The 22,645-nt window shown below is 46.6% G+C and overlaps 1 protein-coding gene across 4 annotated transcripts in view; it reads right to left on the reverse strand.

The window, feature by feature from the left end:
• Positions 1-22,645, reverse strand: part of MYO16 (myosin XVI) — a 693,372-nt gene that overhangs the window by 192,731 nt on the left and 477,996 nt on the right. For all 4 annotated transcript variants that reach the window (XM_070048580.2, XM_051849982.3, XM_089303408.1 and 1 more), the window contains exons 21-23: positions 20,992-21,064; positions 5,144-5,296; positions 457-657 (exon numbers count right to left, since the gene is read on the reverse strand). In XM_070048580.2, coding sequence (XP_069904681.2) covers positions 457-657; positions 5,144-5,296; positions 20,992-21,064 — 427 coding nt within the window. The remainder of the gene's footprint in view (positions 1-456; positions 658-5,143; positions 5,297-20,991; positions 21,065-22,645) is intronic.

Genomic DNA, 22,645 nt, shown 5'->3' on the forward strand with positions numbered 1-22,645 from the left:
CTGGGAGGCTTGGGAGAAAGAAGTGTTTTCCAGAGTTCAGAGAATGGAAAGGGATCTCAACATAGCTGTCTTTCTTGGGTTGACTGCCTTAAGAAAAAAACACTAAAAATTCCAGAGAAGCAAACCCAGAAGCTCAACATCTGTATCACAAAACCACCTCCCCCTCCACCACTGGGAGGCAGAGCTCTCTGGACTCAGCCCAGGGCCTTTGCTCCTATCAAGCTGTCACTGGGGCTGTCATGAGAAGGACCTCGCAGCCTGCTCATTACCCAACCCCACGACGTGCACTCCTAACAGGCTAAAGGGAAAGAGCTTAGCAAAGTGGAATGTTGTAGGCTGTTCACCCAGCTTCCATCGACCAAAATAACGCACCCTACAATACGGAAGGCACGGAAGCCTGGCCCTGGGCCCCTGGGCCCCCGGAGCACGCTGTCACCACGCCGCTGCTTCACTCACCCTCCCCGCGTAGTGCATGACGGTGAACGCCGTGCCGGGGTCCTTGAGGGCAACGTTGCCGTTCCCGTCCTTCGTGGGGGAGTACACTGCGTGCGTGCTGGCCGAGTCCAGCAGGCTCTGCAGCCTTTTGGGCAGGTTTGATTCCATCGACCAAATCGTTTGACTCTCTTCGTCCAACAAGGACAGAAATCCAGAGGGCTTCTGAAAGTTAAGAAGAGACAGAGGTTTTCTTCCATGACGTAACTTGCTAATATTGCTGGGGTACACCCATGTTCATTTATTTATTATTATGCGATACTCAGATTATTATGTGATACTCAGAAAATCAACTGGTCTTTGCTTTTAATGCACTTCTAGTTTTCTCGCTGTTGTATTCTGACCACCCAGCACAGAGGTGCTGAGCAGCATTTGCTGAATAGCTGAATAAACACACAAGTGAAAAATGTATTTTAGTGTTGTTACAACACCGGAGTAATTTAAAAAGTATACTCTCATCTTAACAAGCAGAATACAATTTTAGTCTACTTGAAAACCCTAATTTTTTCCTACCCTAAATTCATATGGGACAAGAACCATCAAACAAAAAAACCCACAATGATATCCAGTCACCAAAATTGTGGTAAAATCCCACTGAGAAGGGCAAGTGTTTCTCTAACATTTATTTCCAACAAAGACTGACATTCAGACGGCTGCTGAAAGTTAAGAAGAGGGAGCTTTTCTTCTATTACTTACTTTTTATTTTTTGTTCATGTATGCGCATGTTCATTTATATTTTAGTATATTCATGTAGAGACTCAGAAAATGAATCAGTCTTTGCTTTTAATACCTTCTATTTTTACTCACGGCCGTGTGTGTGTGAGCTGCAAGCAACAATTTAAAATTAATCTCATTTGAAATAAAATGCTGCCTAACAATGTGACAGTCTGATACTTCTTTCTCTCATATAGAACACTGTGAGAAGAATTTTCGTAGTGTCATTTTTGGTGACTAGAAGGCCATTTCCTTGTATCTTAAATGCTCTGGTTGTCTTAAGGCTTTTTGAGTCTCTTTGCTAATAGGAAGAAAAATCTGAAGACTGTATTCAGTGTTCAGAAGGCTGTAGGAGTTGCCAGCACAGGGAGTGGATGTGGGAAAGAACCGGCTTAGTGCCAACCAGGAGAAAGAACCACCATGGTGGGGGCTGGCAGGCAGAGGGCAGTGTTTGGAGATGAGCCCTCCCCCCAGACCCACATGGGGAGGGATTGGTTCCAGGAAGCCTCAAGGGCACCAAAATCCTCCAATGCTCCAGTCCCTTCTATAACTTGGGGGAGAGCTTGCCTACAACCCTTGCAGTCCTCTACCCTCTCTGTAGATTGCTTCTGATATCTAATACAAAGTGAGCGCCATGTACGGAGTGGTTATCTGCATTGCTTAGGGAATGAGAACAGGAAGGAGACACGTGTACATGTCCAGAACAGATGCAATTTTCTTTAGACGGCTTTGTTCTGAGGTTGGTTGATCCCGCAGATGTGGAAGCTGCAGCTACAGTCCGCTGTCTGGCGATGAGGATGGCACTTCCGGCCTGAGAAACCCAAGGTCTGGCTGGGAAGAGCGGGAGGAAGGATGGGTGGGGTGGAGAGCAGCATGAGACAGCTCTGCCAGATCAGCTCACCCACTTCACGCCAAGACACCCACAGCTGGAGAGACTGCTGTCGCTAACACAGAAGGGAGGCTCCACGGGAGGAAAGTTGGAGAAGAAAGCGGGAGGCTGAGTGTGTTAGACCAACAGGCAGCTCCGTATGGCTGAGATCAGCCCGGGACCCAGGCAGAGTCCCCGCGAAGAGCTCAGAGGCGAGGTCCAGGTCTCCACAACTGGTGGGGAGTGGTCCCAAAGCAGAGAGGCTGTGCCAGGAGCCTGCCAAGGACTGGTCATGTACGAGGTGCTTCAAAAAGCAACCATTGTTTATTTCCCTTTTTTTTAACAGGCAGAGTGGACAGTGAGAGAGACAGAGAGAAAGGTCTTCCTTTGCCGTTGGTTCACCCTCCAGTGGCCGCCGCGGCCGGCACACCGCGCTGATCCAAAGGCAGGAGCCAGGTACTTCTCCTGGTCTCCCATGGGGTGCAGGGCCCAAGCACTTGGGCCATCCTCCACTGCACTCCCGGGCCACAGCAGAGAGCTGGCCTGGAAGGGGGGCAACCGGGACAGAATCCGGCGCCCCGACCGGGACTAGAACCCGGTGTGCCGGCGCTGCAGGTGGAGGATTAGTCTAGTGAGCCACGGCGCAGGCTGTTTATTTCCCTTTATAGCAATGGATTTGCTCGAGAGTAAGTACACTGTTGACACTATAGTCGCAGGCCATTCCAGCATCCATGGCCCTGTGTGTCCTGTCATGTCAAGTCTTCTCCACATGCCGTTACTCAGTCACATACATGCACACACAAGCACACACACACACATGCGCACGCACATCCAGCAGGTGGAACAGGACGCACCAGCTGCTCCAAGGCCGTCTACAGTGCATTTGCACCCTGGGGGCTGTGACACAGCTCCTCTTTGGGGCCGAGGGTGCTTACTTGTTGGTAAGGTCTGTCATGGGTATTTCAGAGTTTCACAGATTGGGCCCCAATGTAATACAAGAGAAGAGGCCAAAGACTGCTAAATCACGCTGCCCGAGAAACCAAGCTGATATGCTTCCAGGAAGAGGCACTGGTTTCTAGCAAGATATTTGTAAGCATCATAATTTGTACTGTCTCCAAATGTTTAAGAAATCTGTGTGTGGGCGGCTGTTTGGTACAGAGCTGAGACACCCCGTAGGATGCTCGCACCTCATACTGTTTCCAGCCCAAGCTCCTGACTCCAACTTCCTGCTAATGCAGATCCCAGGAGGGACCAAGCGACGGCTCAAGTACTGGTGTCCCTGACTCCCACACACAAGACGTGCACTGAGCTCCTGGCTCCTGGCTGTAGCCTGGCATAGTCCATTTATGGCAGGCATTCAGAGAGAGACGGAAGACAGGAGCATGCCCTCTGTCTCTCTGTGTCTTTCTCTCTCTGCCTCTCAAAATATTAAACAAACCAATAATTTTAAAAACCCTTTTGTGTTATGTTTGCTAGATGTTTGAATTAAAGCCATGACAGAATGGTGGGGACCAGTCTTCTAGACTTTGGAAACCTGTGGAAATGTCTGAAGAAGAAAATAGAACAGGGGGAAATAAATCATAAGAAAAAAATTAGCGGCCTTCAGTTTCTTCAATAGTCAAGGCTCAGGAGAGACTGAATTGTGGTGCTGTGAGTGGAATGTTATTATAAGCAGTTTCACCTCAACAGCAAAAGGCATCAACAAGCCACAGAAGCCAACAAAACAGAATATACATCAGGGGAGTGTGGCAAGAACCTGAGTGAGTAGCTTCCTTCAAGGACATAAAATAAATACATAATCCCTCAAATGCAACCATGGCCCTTGCAAATCTTACAAATGTTGGTGAAGAGTAGTGGGTTAGGATTTCTAGAAAAGAAACAGTAAGTTTGCTCTGTATTATAGAGAAAACGCTTGCCTGGTAGACAGACCTCCATGTTTATAGATTAAAAAAAAAAAAAAACAGAGCAGGGTTCACCCCTTGCTTTGTGTGTTGCTCACCAATTTTAATGGGTGTCAAAGAAAGGGAGCCAGAAATGTCCACCTTCTTTTCAACTCACTGGGACGAGGGTCCCACTGTTAAAGTAACTGTTCCAAGGATGAAACCCCAAGCATGATAAGCGGTGTAAGGTCCAACAGTCCAGGACAGAACAGTGAGCTCGAACGAGGGTGGTGGAAGCCCAAGACTTCCCACTGACCGCTGAGTACACGCTGTGTCAGTGGAAGGCATTTCAGACCTTCAAGAGAGGAATGTTGTGCCATGTACGTCCTGACGACGGACGGCTGTCTGCAAAAAGAGGGCTTCTTCAGTGATGAATGTGCCACTGACAAGTTGCTACCAGGAACCGAAGTACAGAGCAGACACAGAATGCTGCACCTGAGAAATCTACCTCCATAGAAACAGAGAGCAGAAAGTGAAACACGGTGCCCTCTCAACAGCTGAATGCTGGTTTCAGATGCAAGTGTCTGGAGATATGGGAAAATCCATAGGCTGTCTTCCCACGTCGATAAAGAGGGACGGCTGTTTTACGATGGGTTTTTATCTGACAGAGATATTACGGCAAAGTTTTACATTGCAGAGTCGAAACAATGAGCGCACAAACAGCTGATGGGCAAAGACTCTTCATTTTAAATAGTATCTAAGCACGTAGATATCTTGCTGTCAATTTTTCCAAATCTAAATTTTATAAACTTTGAAGATCAATGAAAACAGGTAACTATAAATTTGTTTTATGGTATTCACCTTAGGTATTTATTTTACCACAGAATGGATTTTATACTTCGGGCACTCGTAACTGCTAGCAGAATTTCAGCCATGTTGGATAAACAATGTTGAGTTTTTTTTATATCAAATTAGCGAGATGCTTCTTGTCCCTTCAATGAACTGATGATTCTTCATAGACCCCTTTAGAACAAGACAGCTGAGCTTCTCAACAGATTTTAAAAGTTTACAATGTGTCACAGAATCTCATACATATCTTAGAAACAGGCCTCCTGAAAGAAAATGCTTTGTCTCCAGTATATTTAAATGCATGTATCCTGTTAAGTATCTAATTATATTATATGAATACCTGGAAAAAAAAATCCAGAACTCCAGTCTGGTTCCCAGGGGAATATGTGGTTTCCATGGCAACTCCCTCTTGTACACATTCTGTTTGCTCGTGTAGAAAAAGCACTTCGGTGACATACTGGTGCATCTTCTCGTTGGTCATGTTGACACAGAGCTACAGTGGGGAGAGAGACAGCAGTTCACAGGATGGCAAGGCAGCCCAGACCCACGCGTTCAACGACACAGCTTCATGGGGGGACGTCCACAGCCATCAGCCCATCGAGACACAGCGCCTGGGAGCCTGAGAACTCAGAGTTCCACGCGCTACGGCTGCATTTCATGTTCTCTGATCAATTTAAAACGAACAGGCTACAAGCAACACAAAGGGTGATCGCAGCATTAAGTTGCAAATGTTGTGTCTCAAATAGATTTGCGCCTTTAAAAATCACTCCAAGAGGAAGAGCTGTGTGTCCTCCCAGCAGCAAGTGATGGCCAAAGCCGGGCTGCCCTAGGATCGCAGAGACAAGAGGAACACTGCTCGCACTGCGCACTCCCGGTTGCCGGGCAGGCTCCTGGAATGAACGTGGGGCTTCCCTGAGCACTCATGACCAAACGTCATTTATTTATGTATTTATCTACCTATTTTTGCACAAACACAAACACTTTTCTTTATCAGAAAGGTTTTTTTTTGCAATTTTTTTTTCTTTTTCAAAAGACAAAAAAAAATCCTTTTTTCTTGCAAAAATGTTTTCCTATAACCCTTCAGCTGCTAATGGTTCCTCTTCCCACAAGGACAGACCCATCACCAGCAAATCAAGATGTTATTTCTGAATTGTCAAGTCTTAATTTCTTAATCTTAAATAATGAAATTTTCTTCACCTTCAACTATTATTTTTAAATAAACACAAGTTAAAGCCAACCAAAATAAGATCTTATTTACCCTCTAGGTTTCTCTCTCACTTTTCTGATTCCTTTTATATCAGAAAAAAAAAACACTAAGAAATCCTCATCTGTGCTTACTCTCCCTCATCCCTCTCCACTGCCCCTGGAATCAGGCTCCTAAAACGTTTGCTCCACGACTTCACCCGAGATGCCTTCTGGCAGCCGCTGGAAAGGTGCCCTTCTCGCGTGTTCACTTTTCTGACAGTGCTGGTTCCTCTGCGTTCCTGGGTCACGTCCTCACCCGGATGCCCGCCCCGCTGGCCTCTGTCGCCCTCCACCCACCAGCCCTCTCCACCTGCAGTGTGCACAGCTCACCCTGCAGCCCTAGCTCTGCTCGCTGCACCCACTGCTTTGGGGAGCTCATCCAGTCTCAGCACCTGGTGCTCCTCAGCCACGCCCTGAGCCCCCGTGCCCACCACGCAGCACCCAGACACCGGCGAGGATGCCGAGAGCTCAGGACCTCGCTCCAAGTACTGACGGACGAGCACGCGTGCACAGAGGAAAGCAACTGATAGAACGTTTCCACGGAAATTAGAGCTCATCTGTGTAGGGAAGGACATCGAGGATTATTTTTAACACGAAACATCCTGTATTCATATAATGAAAATGCCAGAGCCTGTGTAAAGAACACTCGTCTGGAATAACTAGTCCCAGTGGAAAGAAAGAGCCTTCCCCGTGCCTGGGGTCGGCTCTCGCGCACAGGAGCTCCTCTGAGGCATTTGAGAGCCCGTCTCCCGGGAGCGCCTGTCTCCTCTGTGCCCATGTGGCCACATCCCTGAAGTCCCAGCTGCCACGTGACCCCCGTCAGGGAAGGTTTGGTGCTCGGATGGGGCTCTGCCCCTGCCATGGAGTGTGGCTGTTGACGCACTGCCAAATTCCTGCACACGGAAGGAAGCTGGTGTTTCCTCACAGGTCCAGCTACTCAGGAGGAGGGAAGAGTACGGGAGTCTTGGGATGGAGACGTCTCAGACACAGAGATTCCAGGAAAGACACAAACCCCACCAGAGCGCAGCACGCTGGTCTGTTGTGAGACGGGGGTGACTTGCTTTAGACTTCCCTTCCTTGTCCTCACCAGGGCTGGCCCCTTGTGAGGCCAGGATCGCGTGAGTAGGTGTAGACGGCTCAAACCCCGTCAAAAACAGGGTGAGCAGTGTGTGAGATGATGGCAGGCCTGCAGTAGCCTCTCTGTTCTGGTGATTAACATAGAGACCTCTTTCATTACTGAGATAATAGGCGGAGAACAATAGTACAGTGAAAATATACCAAATAAAACAGCAGTTGATGCATTTTGTTGAAGATGGGATTAAAAGACGGGCTTATTTTGGAACAAAGTTTTGAAGTTCAAGCATAAAAGGAATTTCAAAAAGCATATGGAAAATACATATTATGAAAAAACTACATATAGATTTCAAAATGTTTTCATAATAAACATTTTTCATAGTGTGCATTTTCCCAGGCCCTTCTGGAATATCCCTTAAATACTAAAAATAAAAATCTAAGTATCATTTATTGGTGCAAGTGTTTGTGGCAGGTTAACCACTGCCACATCTGTCACCACTTGGGATGCCGGCACCCATATCAGAGTGCATGGGTTCCAGTCTGCACCCCACATCTGATCCAGCTTCCTGAAAGGCAACGGGTGATGGCTCAGGTTACTGGGTCCCCCCAGTACATGTGAGAGACATGGATTGACCTCCAATCTCCCATGCCACATTTGGCTATTGGCAAGCATTTGGGAAGTGAACCCGTGGATGAGCGCTCTGTGTCTCTGCCTTTCAAATTGATCAATAATCAATAATCAATAATTAATAATAATTAATAATTATTTTATACTGACACCCAAACAATAACAAGGATTCTTAGCTCCAGGTCAAAAGCTGATGGCCTAAGCCTACTGCTACTTCTCATTGCTTTTCCAGCATCTATGACTTCCCAGTAAAACGCAGTTTCTGTAAATCCAGAGGTAGCTAACTTCTGTAGCCTAAGTCACCCTCATGTGTCCACCACACAGCCAGACCTCAGCTAAAATCACACTGGCGCCTGGCCGTGCTGCTTCAGAGCCGTTTTAAAACCTGAAACACTGGCAATTTGTTTAAAGTCAGAATCTCTCTTTGAGTCACGTTCCTCTCCCTCCACTCCACCTGTGATCCCTGGATTTCTAGAATTTTCACCCTTCTAATTTCTTTGGCTAGTAATTAATGAGAATCGTTCCTCTCTGTTCCTCAACAGCTAGATGTCAGGAGATGTATATAAAGCTGTAAAACCTTATTTAAATTTTTCTTATAAGCACACTTCCAGTGATCAATTTATGAACGAAAAACACAGTCACTTTAGATAAGAATATATCATAGAAGACACTAAACATACGTGTTGCTCTTAAGGCAAACACAATTCAATATCGACACAAACCAATATTTTCTATTACAGTTGGCAAAGAGAGGGAAGGCCGTCAGTATTTAAGTGTCACACGAGCAGTTCTGTCTTCCCTCTCACGGTGTGGCCTGGCACGCCCGTTCCCACGAGTTACTCCATCAGAAGTAAGCGATGTCACTGGACCCAGATCCTCACGCTTACTTCCACGCTATCTTATCCTCCAGCAGGAAATCCATTTATCTTACTCCACAGCCTATAAACTGTGTCTGTCTGAGCCTACAGCACCAGATCAATCCATGTTTATCACATCCTAGAGCATAAAAATCTGTGTTCATCTTATCCTACAGCGTATAAATCCAAGCCTTCCATATCCTACAGCATATGCATCTATGTTCATCACATTCTACAGCACACACACCCACGTCTGTCATACCCACCAGCACAGACATCTGTAACTGGCTTATTTGAAGGCATGTTTATCTTCTCCTACAGCACATAAATATATGTTTATCCTCTGCCATCTAAATCATTGTTCATCCTATCCTACAGCTTATAAACCTGTATCATATCCTACAGCATATGCATCTATGTTTCTGTTATCCTATGGTATAGATATCTACATTTGTCTCACTCTACAACATCATAAATCCATGTTTATCACCCCCTATTGCATGTCAATGTATGTGTATCATCCCCTACATCATTTAGATCTTTGTTTACCTTACCCTACAGCACATAAATCTGCTTGTCTACAACTATAACCTGTGTGTATCATATCCCACAGCCTGTAAATTCGCATTTATCATACCCCATAGCATGCAAACCTTTATCATACCCCACACGACCTTACTCTTCCTGTATCCTGTACCATATACATCTACGTATACTGTAACCCAACAGCAGACAAGTATTTTTCTTACCCTACAGCGTACAAATCTACGCACATCTCGTTCTACAGCATATGCATCTGCACCCATCATATCCTCAGCATAGAAATCGTGTGTAACTTATCCCAGAGGATGCATATCTGTGTGTATCATATCCTACAGGATATAAATATGTGTGCATCTTATCCTACAACATATAAATCTATGTAATCTATGGGCTATGGATGTATATATCCCGGATATCCTATGGGATGCGTATCTGTGTGTAACATATCCTACAGGATACAAATATGTGTGCATCTTATCCTACAACATATAAATCTGTGTGTAACTTACCCTCTAGGATATAAATGTGTTTTTATCCCATAGCATATGCATCTAACTCATCCAACAGGATACACATCTGTGTGCGTACCTTAATCTACAGGACATAAATATGTGTGTATCTTTTCCTACTGCAATTGTGTTACCTAGCAATGGTTTGAAAGATAAACTTTTTCCCTTCAAAACTATGTGGTATCTGTCCACAATAATATCACTACTGTTCAAGTAATACGATTACTTGGCACTTCAATCAATCCTCAATATAACAGAAATAAAGATTGTTGTTAGGAAAAATTGAAATATTTTAAATTATTTCGCTTTGCTTCAAAAACAGTTTTTTTTTTTTTAATTTGTTTGAAAAACAGAGTTAGAGAAGCAAGAGTGAGAGGCAGAGAGAAAGTCTTCCATCTGCTGGTTCACTCCTCAAATGCCACAATGGCCAGAGCTGGGCTGATCTGAAGCCAGGAGCCAGGAGCCTCTTCCAGGTCTCCCACATGGGTGCAGGGGCCCAAGGGCTTGGGCCATCTTCTACTGCTTTCCCAGGTCATAGCAGAGAGCTGGATCAGAAGAGGAGCAGCTGGGACTCGAACCGGTGCCCATATGGGATGCCAGCACTGTAGGCGGCGGCTTTACCTGCTACGCCACAGCACCACAACCAGTATTTCTATGTGTTCCCTCCATCTAATAATTTACTGAACTCCCTTATCACTAGGCAACTTTGTGACTCATGAATAGCAAATGCTATAAAGTTATTAAGACAGGTGAATACTTACAGCAAACCGACAGGACATAAATGACCTCTTTTCATGGAAGGGAACTATCGGGAAGTTTCTGATCCCGGGACCTGTACATTGTAACTCTGCCCATTGCTGAGTCCCTCGAGAAAACACACAGAGATCTGGCCTTCGGGAGTGAGATCAGAGGTAGCAAGGGCAGTGTCCATGAGTGCAGTGTATTTGAAGGAACAGACTGGTCAAGCCATGGAGAGCAAGGTGCTGTCCGTTACACATGAAACAGCCAAGGGCAAAGCAGGCTCACCCAGGATGCCAGAGAAACAGCCGTGACTGATTCTCCTTCTGAGACCCTCTGACGGGAAGTACGCGGGGGGACGTGCATGCCCCCAACACATGAATAGAACGGGCCCCGCATCTCGCACCGCAGGTGGTCTGCATCTCTGCCTGACCGAGACCCCCAGCCTGGACTGTCGGGCCAACCACCTGGGGCCCGATGTGCCTGCTCGGAGCCCTTCCATAACAGAACACAGCTGTGGTAGACGTTTCCTTGAGTATCTTACTAGACGGAACACTGGCTTCCCTGGGTTGATTCCCTGGGTTCATCAAGACGGTGACACTGGGCACGAAGGCAGAGGAGGCCACCCGGAGTGGGAGACCGCGGAGGGCCAGGTGCCCCATGCCCCCTCCCGTCCCAGGAGGTTCTGAAGATCTGGCCCCCGTCAGCTCACTCTCCGTGATCTGGCCTCCGGCTCGGGATGGAGCAACCCAATTTACGACTCTCCTGGTCAAAACGCTTCATAAAACACAGAGCCTCGATTGAACTTCTAACACTTCTAAGCGGCTGTGTCCTGTGGCTGTTCGTTTTTGTGGCATGCGATGACCTTTACAATATACCTGGGCCTTTTATTGTACATCATGTTCTTTGTATTCCGGAATGGAAAAAAAAATCCTAAAGTAATTTATTAAAATCCCACAGGGAACATTCCAGTTTGAAGTATAAAACCGAATAGCCTGTGGACTGAATTTCAGCGTGTAGCTTTTATTACAGCGCTGCTTTCTGGAACTAAATCTATATTTGTATTTCTAACAGGGGAAAGCAAAGGCTGAGTGGCGCAGTGAATCACCAGGACCATGTACAGTTCAGGGGCGAGGTGCAAGGAATTCATTACAATGCGTTACCAAAAGTTCGCCTTTCCCTGTTCTAAAGCGTTCAAAACACTGACGGCCTGTGCCGAAGTTAAAGCACAGCTGTGGTGCTGCAAGAACTTCAAAACTGCCCACGTTCATAGCACAGACCCCTCCCAGAGTCAGGTACCCAGCTGAAAAGCAAGCATGCCACCAACCACTCCACCACACGCTGCAGAAATCGCGACCCGCTGGCTCTTCATTTTGTTCCACGGGACTGCGTGTGTGTGTGTGTGTGCATGTGTGTGTGGGTGTGGGTGCATTAACTAATGTACTCAACATAATCAGAGGAAGATGGAGCGGAGAATTCTGCACGCAACCCAGGTTAGAGACCATTATTTCTGCTGCTTCTCTCTACCCTCAGAATTCTGTTTGGGCTGCAATAGACCTCCAGGTGTTCCTCCAGGTCAATCCGAATGTGGGTGAAAGGAGAGGATTCACAAGCGATGATGAATAATTATTGAGTAACTGCTTAATTAGCATGCACCCTTCTCTAATTAAAATACATGCTTTGTACATTAAATGCCGTTGCTAACGGGTTTAATGATAAAAATTATGCGCCCCTTGAAAACACTCTTTAGTTACAGAACCGCACTGCTTATCCAGATGGCCCGTCATCTGTATTAATGACAAACTTAATTTCTTGAGTAAATTTCTACCAACTGTTCTCCCTTTATTTTTATTACTCAGTGAAATACATCTGAGGCAAAAATAAAATAGAGCATGACATATACATCACAGAATTAAAGTGGGAGATTAATTAAAGCTGACTCCAGCTGCAGGCACAGCCCCAGGCACTAGACAGTGAATCTCAATTCTATGTGCACGCTGGAATTAACAGGGGAGCTTTCTAAAAAAGGGCCATGTCTGGGCCTGACCCCAAACCAATTAAATCAGAGGGGGGCCCAGACATTGATCTAGTTTAAAAGCCTTCCAGGTGATTCTAATATGCAGATGTGATTGAACTCACTGGGAGAGATGATGGGACAAAGAATACACAATCCATTAACTAATTTACTCATCAGATTCTGTGTGGATGAGGGTTCCTCAGAAGGTTCATGGAAGACTAGACTTAAAATAGAAAACTTTATTCTGGTACAAAAAATCTTTGAAATCCATACATATGAGGGATCTGACGAGGTTCACGGAAAATCTGTGTTATGAAACATGATGCATGGTTTCAAAAAGTTTTTGCACCAGAATAAACTCCTAGGTTAATCTCATTTCTGTGAACTTTCTGAAGGACTCTCCTATATAATAAAATCAATGAGAGAAAGAGAGAAAGGCGGAGAGAGAGTGAGGAGAGGGAGCATACCCATAGGAGTGACGTCAGAAGTCAGATCGTGGTGTTTCTCTGATGTACTCCACAAACATTAATTGAATGAGACATGAATAGCTCTCATCTAAACAAACGTTAACCACGCAGACATCCACTGGAGAAAGACTGCAGTGAGCCAAGGTAACGGCTCTGCTGTGGGCATCTGACGAACGTCTGAACCCCCAGCCCACGCGGGGGGCTCAGCAGACCGCCACTCACAACTCGCTTCTCCCTGATTTCTTCATGTTGTCTAGCAGATGGCCAGGTGGGGGCTGTGAGGGGACAGCCCCTCTCTTGTTTGCTTCCATTTCAAAACTCTGTAATGAGGCGCTGGCGCTGTGGAGCACTGGGCTAATTAATGCTCCACCTGCGGCGCCGGCATCTCATATGGGCGCCGGTTCGAGTCCCGGCTGCTCCTCTTCCAATCCAGCTCTGCTTTGGCCTGGGAAAGCAGCAGCAGATGGCCCAAGTCCTTGGGCCCTGCACCCACGTAGGAAACCCGGAAGAAACTCCTGGCTCCTGGCTTCGGATCGGCACAGTTCTGGCTGTGTTGCGGCCATTTGGGGAGTGAACCAGCGGATGGAAGACCTTTCTGCCTCTCCCTCTCACTGTCTATAACTCTACCTTTCAAATAAATAAATAAAATCTTTTAAAAAACCACCTCTGTTTCATAGTAGCTCATCTCCAAATTTCCACTGATTGTACAGCCTCATGTTCTCTGCCATCCTTGTCTGGAAAAGACTGTACCTACTCTCGTCCTAGCACCAGCCAGCCAGCACGGGGCTATGCAGGTGAAGTGTGCCCAACTGTGTGGTCCCCAGGGGCCCGCACCAGGAGCCCTGGCCAATGCAGAGGAACCCTGCACGCATCCACTGCCAAACCCACTGCTTCCCGCCTGCAGCCTGGGCTGCTGGTTCTGTCCGGTGTTTTACTTTCTATTGTTTTTAAACTCTACTCCCTTTTCCCCTGTCCCTCTTTTTTGGTGCATTGCTGTTTCTCACAGCAAGCAAACATTCTGTCCTCTGGTTTGTCTAAGATATTTTAACATCAAAGTACATAAAATAGATTTAAACAAATATAAAAAGCAGCTATTGCACATGCACAAAGATATTATTTTTATACAGATTAAAAAAATCACGTTCTATATCCACATTTCTTTGAGCCTCTCTCTGACTCAACATTAAACAAATGCAACAGTTCCAACCCATGGCATCTTCTCCCGTACTGAAAGCCGTTGCTGTTTGGGTGTCTGGGCTGTGTTTGTCCTGTAACAAAGGACTCCAGCAGACTGGGTCGCTTATCAGCAGTGGACAGTTAGAGCTCACGGTGCCAGCACAGTCTCTGGATGGCTGCTCTCTGCTTCCGGGAGGCTGCCCTGCTGCATTGCCTGGGTCCCTCTGTCCTCGTGTGAAGACACGAGAGCAACAGGGTGCGGCCTCCACCCCAGCTCTTTCCTAGGGGCACCTGCCAGTCTCATCCCAGAGGGCGGATCTCTCAAGCCGACATCACTTCCCGAGGGCCCGGGCTCCTGGTGATGCTGCCCTGGGAATCCAGTTGCATCATGCATCGTGAGGGGGCACTGCCTAAGCTCCAGTGTTGGAAGGGGGTCCCAGTGCAGAGGCCCTGAGAGGGGGAGCCTTGCAGAGGTGCTCCGGGCACGGGGACTCTGCCCTCCTGCCGGGATGAATGCCCTCTCTGTGCTTACAAAAGGACATATTCAGTCCCGCCCCTGCCCTGTCCCTCTTCTACCTCTCCACACCCTGGGGGCTGCATTGTTCAGGCACCCTCCTGGGAGCCGAGATGGCCCCTCCCCAGGCACCAAACCTGCGGGTGCCTCGATCTCCGACGTTCCAGGCTCGGGAACCCTGAGCTTTCTAAGTCACCCAGTCTCAGGAATCCTGTTACAACAGGGCAACACGCAATAGAGACCTGTCATTCAATCCTAGCCTCTGAGATTGGACAGGCTGGTCGTAAGCAGTCAGCGCTCTGTCTGTCTGCTTGCTCTTTCTCCACCTCTTTGTCTATCCATCTCTCTCCCACTTTCACTCCCCCTTCCCATCTCTCAAATAAATACAGATTTAAAGGGCAGCAGGTGTTTAGCCTAGTGGCTAAGGTGCAGATTAAGTGGGTAACGTCCCACATCGCTCTGCGTGGGTCTGAGACCTGGCTCTGGCTTCTGACTCCAGCTTCCTGCCGACACGCCCCTGGGAGGCAGCAGTACTGGCTCCAGGAGTCGGGTTCCTGCCCACTACTGCAGTCCACCTGGACTGCATTCATGGCTCCTGCTTCTAACCCACCCATTTTAGGCATTCACAAAGTGAGCCAGCAGACGGAAGTGCTCTCTCTCTCTCTCTCTCTCTCTCTCGTCTCTTAAATTTCAAATACAGATTTTTCTTTCTTAAAAGGGGTAAGTCAATAACAAACCAACTAGCTAAATTTATTGCCACATTCTGTATAATATGCTAAGATCAGAATTGAAAGATAAAAATTAAAAAATTTGTGGATATTTGTAATGATTCTATATACAGAACACACATCCCTCAGTTTAAGTACAAGAGCTGGAAACACAGCCTCTGTTCAAAATGCTTTTAAAGCTTCGGTCACGGCTGGCGCCGCGGCTCACTAGGCTAATCCTCCACCTAGTGGCGCTGGCACACTGGGTTCTAGTCCCGGTCAGGGCACCAGATTCTGTCCCGGTTGCCCCTTTTCCAGTCCAGCTCTCTGCTGTGGCCAGGGAGGGCAGTGGAGGATGGCCCAAGTGCTTGGGCCCTGCACCCCATGGGAGACCAGGAGAGCACCTGGCTCCTGGCTTTGGATCAGCGCGGTGCACCGGCCGTGGTGGCCATTGGAGGGTGAACCAACGGCAAAGGAAGACCTTTCTCTCTCTCTCTCTCTCTCTCTCTCTCACTGTCCACTCTGCCTGTCAAAAAAAAATTAAAAAAAAAAAAAAGCTTCAGTCACCATAGCATACTGCTCGTCTGTTTTCAAGTTTGGTCATTTCTATGAAATCTTGCTTTGTAGGAAACATCTGTACGCAGGGAATGTTTCCAGTCCTGGTGCCTCTTCTGAAATCAGTCAAGACAAAGCCCGGCCTGAAGACAACCGCACATCAGAATTTCACCTTCTGCTGCAGCAGTTTCCACTTTGAACAAACGCATTCTCCCCAGATTTGCTAAATTCTCAGAGCAGACTGCTGATATGCAGTTCTACTGGCTTCAACAGATTCATGGTCTATCTTTATATGTATGTGTTTCACAGGGAAATTATCGTATGTTAAGTCATTTCTTCCCACTACTTTGCTCTTCAGTGCAGATGTAGAAGGCAAAACTCAGTACTACTGTGTTTGGAGAAGACAAATTCTAACATTCACTAAATAGTATGTACATCATCTCAACGTGTTTCTCATTTGCTTCCCACGGCATGTTGTGGATAACTGTGAACATGTTCAACAGGATAGGACAACACAGGACTCCTCATCGCCTGACTTCACCAATCAGCACCAATCAGCAGCTCATGGGTGATTCCGCTTCTCCCTTCCTGCTGCCCCCCCCCCCGCCCCCGCCCGAGGACTCATCTGAAATGTTTTGCAGACATGGAATCTGTAAATCAGCAGATATTTTACTATGATTCTCTGCAATATAAGAACTTAAACACATCTAGAGTCCTGTCATCACACAGAGTAGAATCGATAATTGCTGCTGAAATTAGGTATCTCGGCTCCACGTTGCCCTGCATAGTCCCGGGGTTTTTTATACTTCCACAAACGAGGGTCCAGTAATGTCCACGCGTTAATGGATGGAGATGTCTTTAGACCATTTTTAATCCACGATTCCCCGCCTTTTGTGCTTTTCCCTGTCCTCTGTGTTGAGAAGTCAGGTCTCCGCCCACACACTTTCCTGCCCTGTGGTTTTGCAGCAAACAGCCTCTTGCTCTACTGTATCATTTTCCTCCATCTTTGGTTCCTGCTAATTAGTAGTTGCATGGAGCAGCTTCATTGAATTCAGGTCCCTCGCCCCTCCTCTGCCCTCCCCCCCTCCCACATTCTTCCCTCCCTCCCTGCTTAGTAGTAATACTTGACGGTAGTCTTATGTATGCTTTTTTTCTCAATAATGTTAGCAGTCATTGATATTCATTGCCTAGATTCATGACTTATTCAGAACTATACGATTGTTTTGTTCTCATTCTATCATTCATTCCTCATCTACTTGTAGTGGCATTGCTTCAAGTTATACTTGTAAGTTAACACAGGGAGGTATTCGTCCCAATTTACAAATATGAAGTTGACTAAGAACTCTTCCCTAAGTTAACATATAAATACTGTATTGGATTTATTCTAATATCAAGCTTTTCTGTCTGAAAATGCAGTGTCTTGGCATCTCCATAAATGCTGTCTGACTTCAAGAAGCATCTTAAAGTTCTAACACTTAGGTTGTTTACTTATTTTTGACTAAGGAAATGCTGACTTGTTTTCCATTATATCATCTAACCAGTTATTTTTGGAGTATGTGTTATTAACTTCACATCCTGCCACTCTGCCAAGTCCTCTTGCTGTTTGTATGAATGGTCTTATTCATTCTTTTGGGTTTTCTAGATGCGCAATCATATCGGGAAGTAGAAATGTTTTTACCTTTCCTTTCCACTCCTTATGTCCCGAAGTGCATTCTCTTTGCTAACATCACTGGCACTGAAACGTGTAAACAGGGCGTCCTGGTCTCCTTTACTGTCTATTTATCCAGCCTCGTATACTTGGATTTCACTGAGCAAGCACTTAGAACTGGAGAGTATTTCTACTTCCAGGATTTCTCTGCAAAGATTTGGAAAGTATTTCTATGGTATTAGAGTTAAACTCTACATAATAAAGGAAAGTAGAGTTGATGAAATTTAGGTATTGCATAACAGGAAAAGAGGCAACAATAATATAACTAATTAATCAGAGTGACAAAGTCAGAATCTTCCAAGTTATACTTTGGGACTCTATTTAGAATGCCTCTCATTAAAGTATAAAACTACTGGTGAGTTACATAAATGCATTTTCACTTTAAAAATCGTCTTCATTGCAATAAGAAGTAGTTTGAATAGAAAGGATTCATTACACATTCGCGATGGTCTGAATGTTTGTGTGCCTCCACTCCAAGGTGATGGGATCGGAAGGTGGAGTTCTGCCAGGTGCTGAGGTGGGTCCCTGGGCTCTGCCCTTGTGAAGGGGGCCCTCCGGGCCTTGCACCTCCTCCTTGTGAGGACCTGGGATTAACTCGCCATGCAGGGAGCAGACACAGACCATCAGTGTTTCCACCTCGCCCCTCCTCCGGCCTCCAGCAACATGACAGTCAGTTTCTGCTGTCTGTCAGTCACCCACTTGTGGTGTTTGGTTACTGCAGCCCAAAATGAGACAAAGACATTTCCTACTAGCTGAAATAGATCTTCATTTAAGAATATCCCTAACGGCCACTTAATCCTTTGGAGTTTCTGGAGGTTTTTGCAAGAGGGGACGTTGAAGTCTGGGGTGTTTTTGAACAGCTGCTCAGCTGTGTCCCTGTGCTAGACATCAATCCAGCTTCTTAGAGAGGGACAATCCTCAACAAACACAGGTATCCATTCTCAAGCGAGGACAACCACTAGGAAACCCAAGTCTTTTCTTACATTAGTTTGCTTTTTCTTAAATTCCGATTGAAAAGACATTCACTAAATTTCTTTTATACACAAATTGCCATTTCAGACGTGACTGCGGCACGTGGAGCTGACATTGTTGCCAACAGCTGACAGGTGAGCCCCTGGACCCCTAACAGGGTAAAATACACATTTATAAAAGCATTAACATTGTTCCAGGTTTGATTCTGAATATAGCATTACTTTGTTAAGTATTTGAAGTCTGCAGAAGAATAAAAAATAAGAAATCCACCTTGTGTTAATGACATAGGACTCTAGGATGGATCACTCAAAACAGTGACCTGTATAAACACCGATATGCAAATTAAGGTTGAGAAAATAATGTCCCTTCCATGTCTAGTTGCTATTGTGCATAATAGTAAAACAAACCTATTAATGCTTTTTAAATCATATTTATCTTTGGGAACCGCGCTGTGTTATAGCAGGTTAAGCCTGGGTGGCAGCACCAGCATCCCACATGGGTACTGGTTCGAGTCTCGGCTGCTCCACTTCCAGTCCAGTTCCCTCCTAATGCCCTGGGAAAGCAGTGGACATGCTTAAGTCCTTGGGCTCCTGCACCCACGTATGAGACGTGCATGAAGCTCCTGGCTCCTGACTTTGGCCTGGTCCAGCCCAGGCCATTGCAGCCATTTGGAGTCAATCAGCAGATGAAAGATCTCTCTCTCTCTCGCTCTGTGACTCTTTCAAATAAATAAATAAATCTTAAAAATTATCTTTTTTCATAATTTCTATCCAATAATCTTTATCCATAAATTCCTAAAACTAGCTTTAGGTGTTTCGCAAAGATTCACTCTTTAGACTTGAACAAAATGTCAGTTCTTGTGACACACAAATGTCAGCCCATGACTCTATTCTAAACTGTATCATCTAGCGGGAGGGAGAACAATGGGTTAATGGGTTCACCTAACTGTAGTGAAACAAGTGAGCGGGAACGGGCTGGGAGGCCAGACTGCAGCCACAGCACCAACGCCGTGTCTGGGTGCAGAGCGACAGCCAAGGACGGGGAGGGACGTCATGTGACGTCACCCACCAGGTCAGGGACAAGCGCTGGCTGTGTGTGTGTGTGTGTGTGTGTGTGTTTCCATGGCAACCTGATGCTGCCGGTGCCGACAGCCTGCGAAGCTGCCCTCCGGGTCGGCCTGCAGAGGGGCCACGGGTGCTGTGGGCTCCGCAGGTCATGGCCAGCTGACTGCTGTTCTACTCATGGTGACAGATCACCACGAAACACAAAGGTTTCCCTTTCCTATGGATCCCCGGAAAAGCAGGAAGAGAAAAGAAACGTCAGGCCTCCTTGTTCTTTCCGACTGGACTTCTGCAACGTCATGCAGGGAGCTGGGTTCTTGCTGACTCACCTGAGCCAGGTGAGCTGGGTGAGTCAGCAGGACGGAGGAGCTGCACGCAGCCGGCTCTCCCAGAAACAAACAGGCTGACCGGGACAAGGTCTCTAAGTGTCCTTACTGACATCAGTGACGACAGCTACCCACGTCCGCTGTGACAGAGAATGACAGCAGGGCATCTGCGCTCACACATCCGTCACGACTGCACAACTCCACCAACCCGTTACTGCCCCAGTCCTACGAATCAGGAGACCGTTCCTCTGCTGGCTGGGAAAGTGCCGCTTGCACACAGCATAGAATCAGATTTCAGATACATCCTATTCAGTCTCATTTCCGCTGTCATTAGTCACTCATCTACCCTGAGAAAGCAGGCCAAACCAGTTACACAGGCATCAGAGTTTGCTGCACGCGTGGCCTTGTAGAGCTCCTCCTGGAAACAATGCAGGTTTTCTGTCTTTCTAGCTGTGTGTTTCCCTTTTCTGCAGGCTACGCCACAAGGTATTTCCATGTTCTTCTTTAACACTGAATTTTTGGACATATTTAATTTGATAAAAAGAAGTTGTATTTAAGATGCTTAAATAACTTAGTACTTTTTAAAATACACTAAATTGTAGATGAATTAGAAATAGCTAACACTTGGCAGATATATGACTGTCCAGTTGTCCCCTGCACGGATGTCACACAAGACAAATCCCCGAACAGCAACAGAAGATTTCCATTCTGACTTTTGCCCAGGGTTTCCAGAGACCTTTGCATTGATCTAGGACTCCTGTGTCCTGTCTCCCTCTGCCTTGCAGAAGTAGCCCTTCCTAAACACAACTCAGGTCTTCACCTTGCGCTGTCTTCGAAGACAAGTGGCATTCCCCAGTGTGGGAGCCTTCCATCTGTGTGTGAGGCCACACAGAAATGCTGAAGAGGTGAGCAAACCTGCGATATTCATTCATAACATGAGGGTAAAGTCCTGACTTTGATTCTACATTTGAAAGTAAATTATTTTAACAATTGTCACTGAAGTAAAAAAAAAAAAAAAGTAAAAAAAAAATTAGCAAAGAATTGAAACAGGTTATTACAGTTCAGAAAAGTTTAAAAGAAAAACTACTCACTTGCTCAAATTCATTCTTTTGAAATTCTTCAAAACCAAAGATGTCCAAAATTCCAATATTCAGTATCTGTGCGCTGAAAGAAGATAATACGTGAATGAATGGGCTTTCTCCAGACCCCTCAGTCCCGGCCCCGACCCTCCGCTCAAGGCCACTCCATGTTAGAGGGAGCCGGTCAGAGCACACCACTGCCAGTCTAGACTAGAAATAGGGACAGAACTGTCTTAGCGTCTTGCAGAAGATTCTGAGTGCTAGCAACAAAGTGTGGTTGAAACGCCTGGACCCACACACAGACACTTGAATATAATTACGCTGCTTTCTAACTTACAAATCGACCTCATATGGGTGGGCTAACATCCTCTGAAATGGGTCTGGTGCTGACTTCTTACCGGGCCTCATTTTCCCTTAAGGAACTTGAGCCCACGTGTCTCTTGGCTCTCTCTGGATCCAGGACCATTCAGACATTAAAATCCTGTCTGTTGTATCTCAGTTACCCTGGGAAGAAGACATATTGCTATACCCATTTCACTGGTGAGTAGACTGAGATTAGAGGGTTGAGAAAGCCCTGAGTCTGCAGGAAATCAAGAACTCCGTACTTCGGCATAGGCCAATATGCAGTCCATCACTCTGACGTCCCCTCTGCAGGTCAAACCCTGCCTTTTCAAAAAACACACACTGTGTCTTCAGCTGGAATCTTTACAGTCGGAGACTTGTGAAAGGGAAACTTGCAAGGAACTTTTAAGAAACCAGGCTTGTGATTCAAGGACCTCTGGCTCTCGGGTTAGCACAGCTCCGGATGAGAAGGAAACCTCAGATTCCTGGGTGCACACGGAGACTGAGGACGGAGCAGGACGCCCGTGGGGAAGGGTGGGGCGGGAGCTGGCCTGGGGAGCGTGAGCGGGCTTGCGTCTTTCACAGAAAGCCTGGGACAACCCCAGTGCTGGGTGTGTCCCCGTCCACCAGGTCACTGACTTAGCCTCTCCTAGGACAGCTGTGCTCTTTATCTTTTGCCAACGGCTGCACTATTCTCTCTATATTTTGAAAAGATTTATCCGTTCATTTGAAGATCAGAGCTATGAGGTGGGGGGCAGATCTTCCATCCACTGGCTCAGTGCCCTTAAGGCCACAACGGCCAAGGTGAGGCCAGGCTGAAGCCAGGAGCCAGGAGCTTCTTCTGGGTCTTCCACATGGAAGTACTTGGGCCATGCTCCACTGTTTTTCCCAGGCCATCAGCAGGCAGTTGGACGGGAAGCAGAGCAGCCGGGACTTCAACTTGTGCTCATACGGTATCACAGAAGGCAGCCACACCCACAAAGCCGGCCCCTGGCTCTGCTATTCTGATGCCCTGAGCGTTCTTATCCAGGCCACACTCGGATTCTTGTTTGCAGCTATTTCCTCTCCACCTGCTTTGTGCAAACGGCGGCCCGAGTTGGCAGCACTGTTGTGCTTGTGTGCCTGTGTTTTGTTTTTCAGGATCATTATATAATCACCCTGCGGTCTGTCATGCTCTGCTCAAACGACTATTTTTCCCTTTTGGAAATGTGGAGGAATGGTTCTGTGACATCCTGTCTGGAAGAGTATTTGTGTACGTGGGAGAAATGCGAGTTTCCTAGAGAGGAGGCAGGGCAGTTAGACAGTCATCAACATGAACTTGACA

The sequence above is a fragment of the Oryctolagus cuniculus genome, chromosome 9 (genome assembly GCF_051225735.1).
Source record: "Oryctolagus cuniculus isolate XC-2025 breed Fujian yellow rabbit chromosome 9, ASM5122573v1, whole genome shotgun sequence".
In the NCBI taxonomy this organism is placed as follows: Eukaryota; Metazoa; Chordata; class Mammalia; order Lagomorpha; family Leporidae; genus Oryctolagus; species Oryctolagus cuniculus.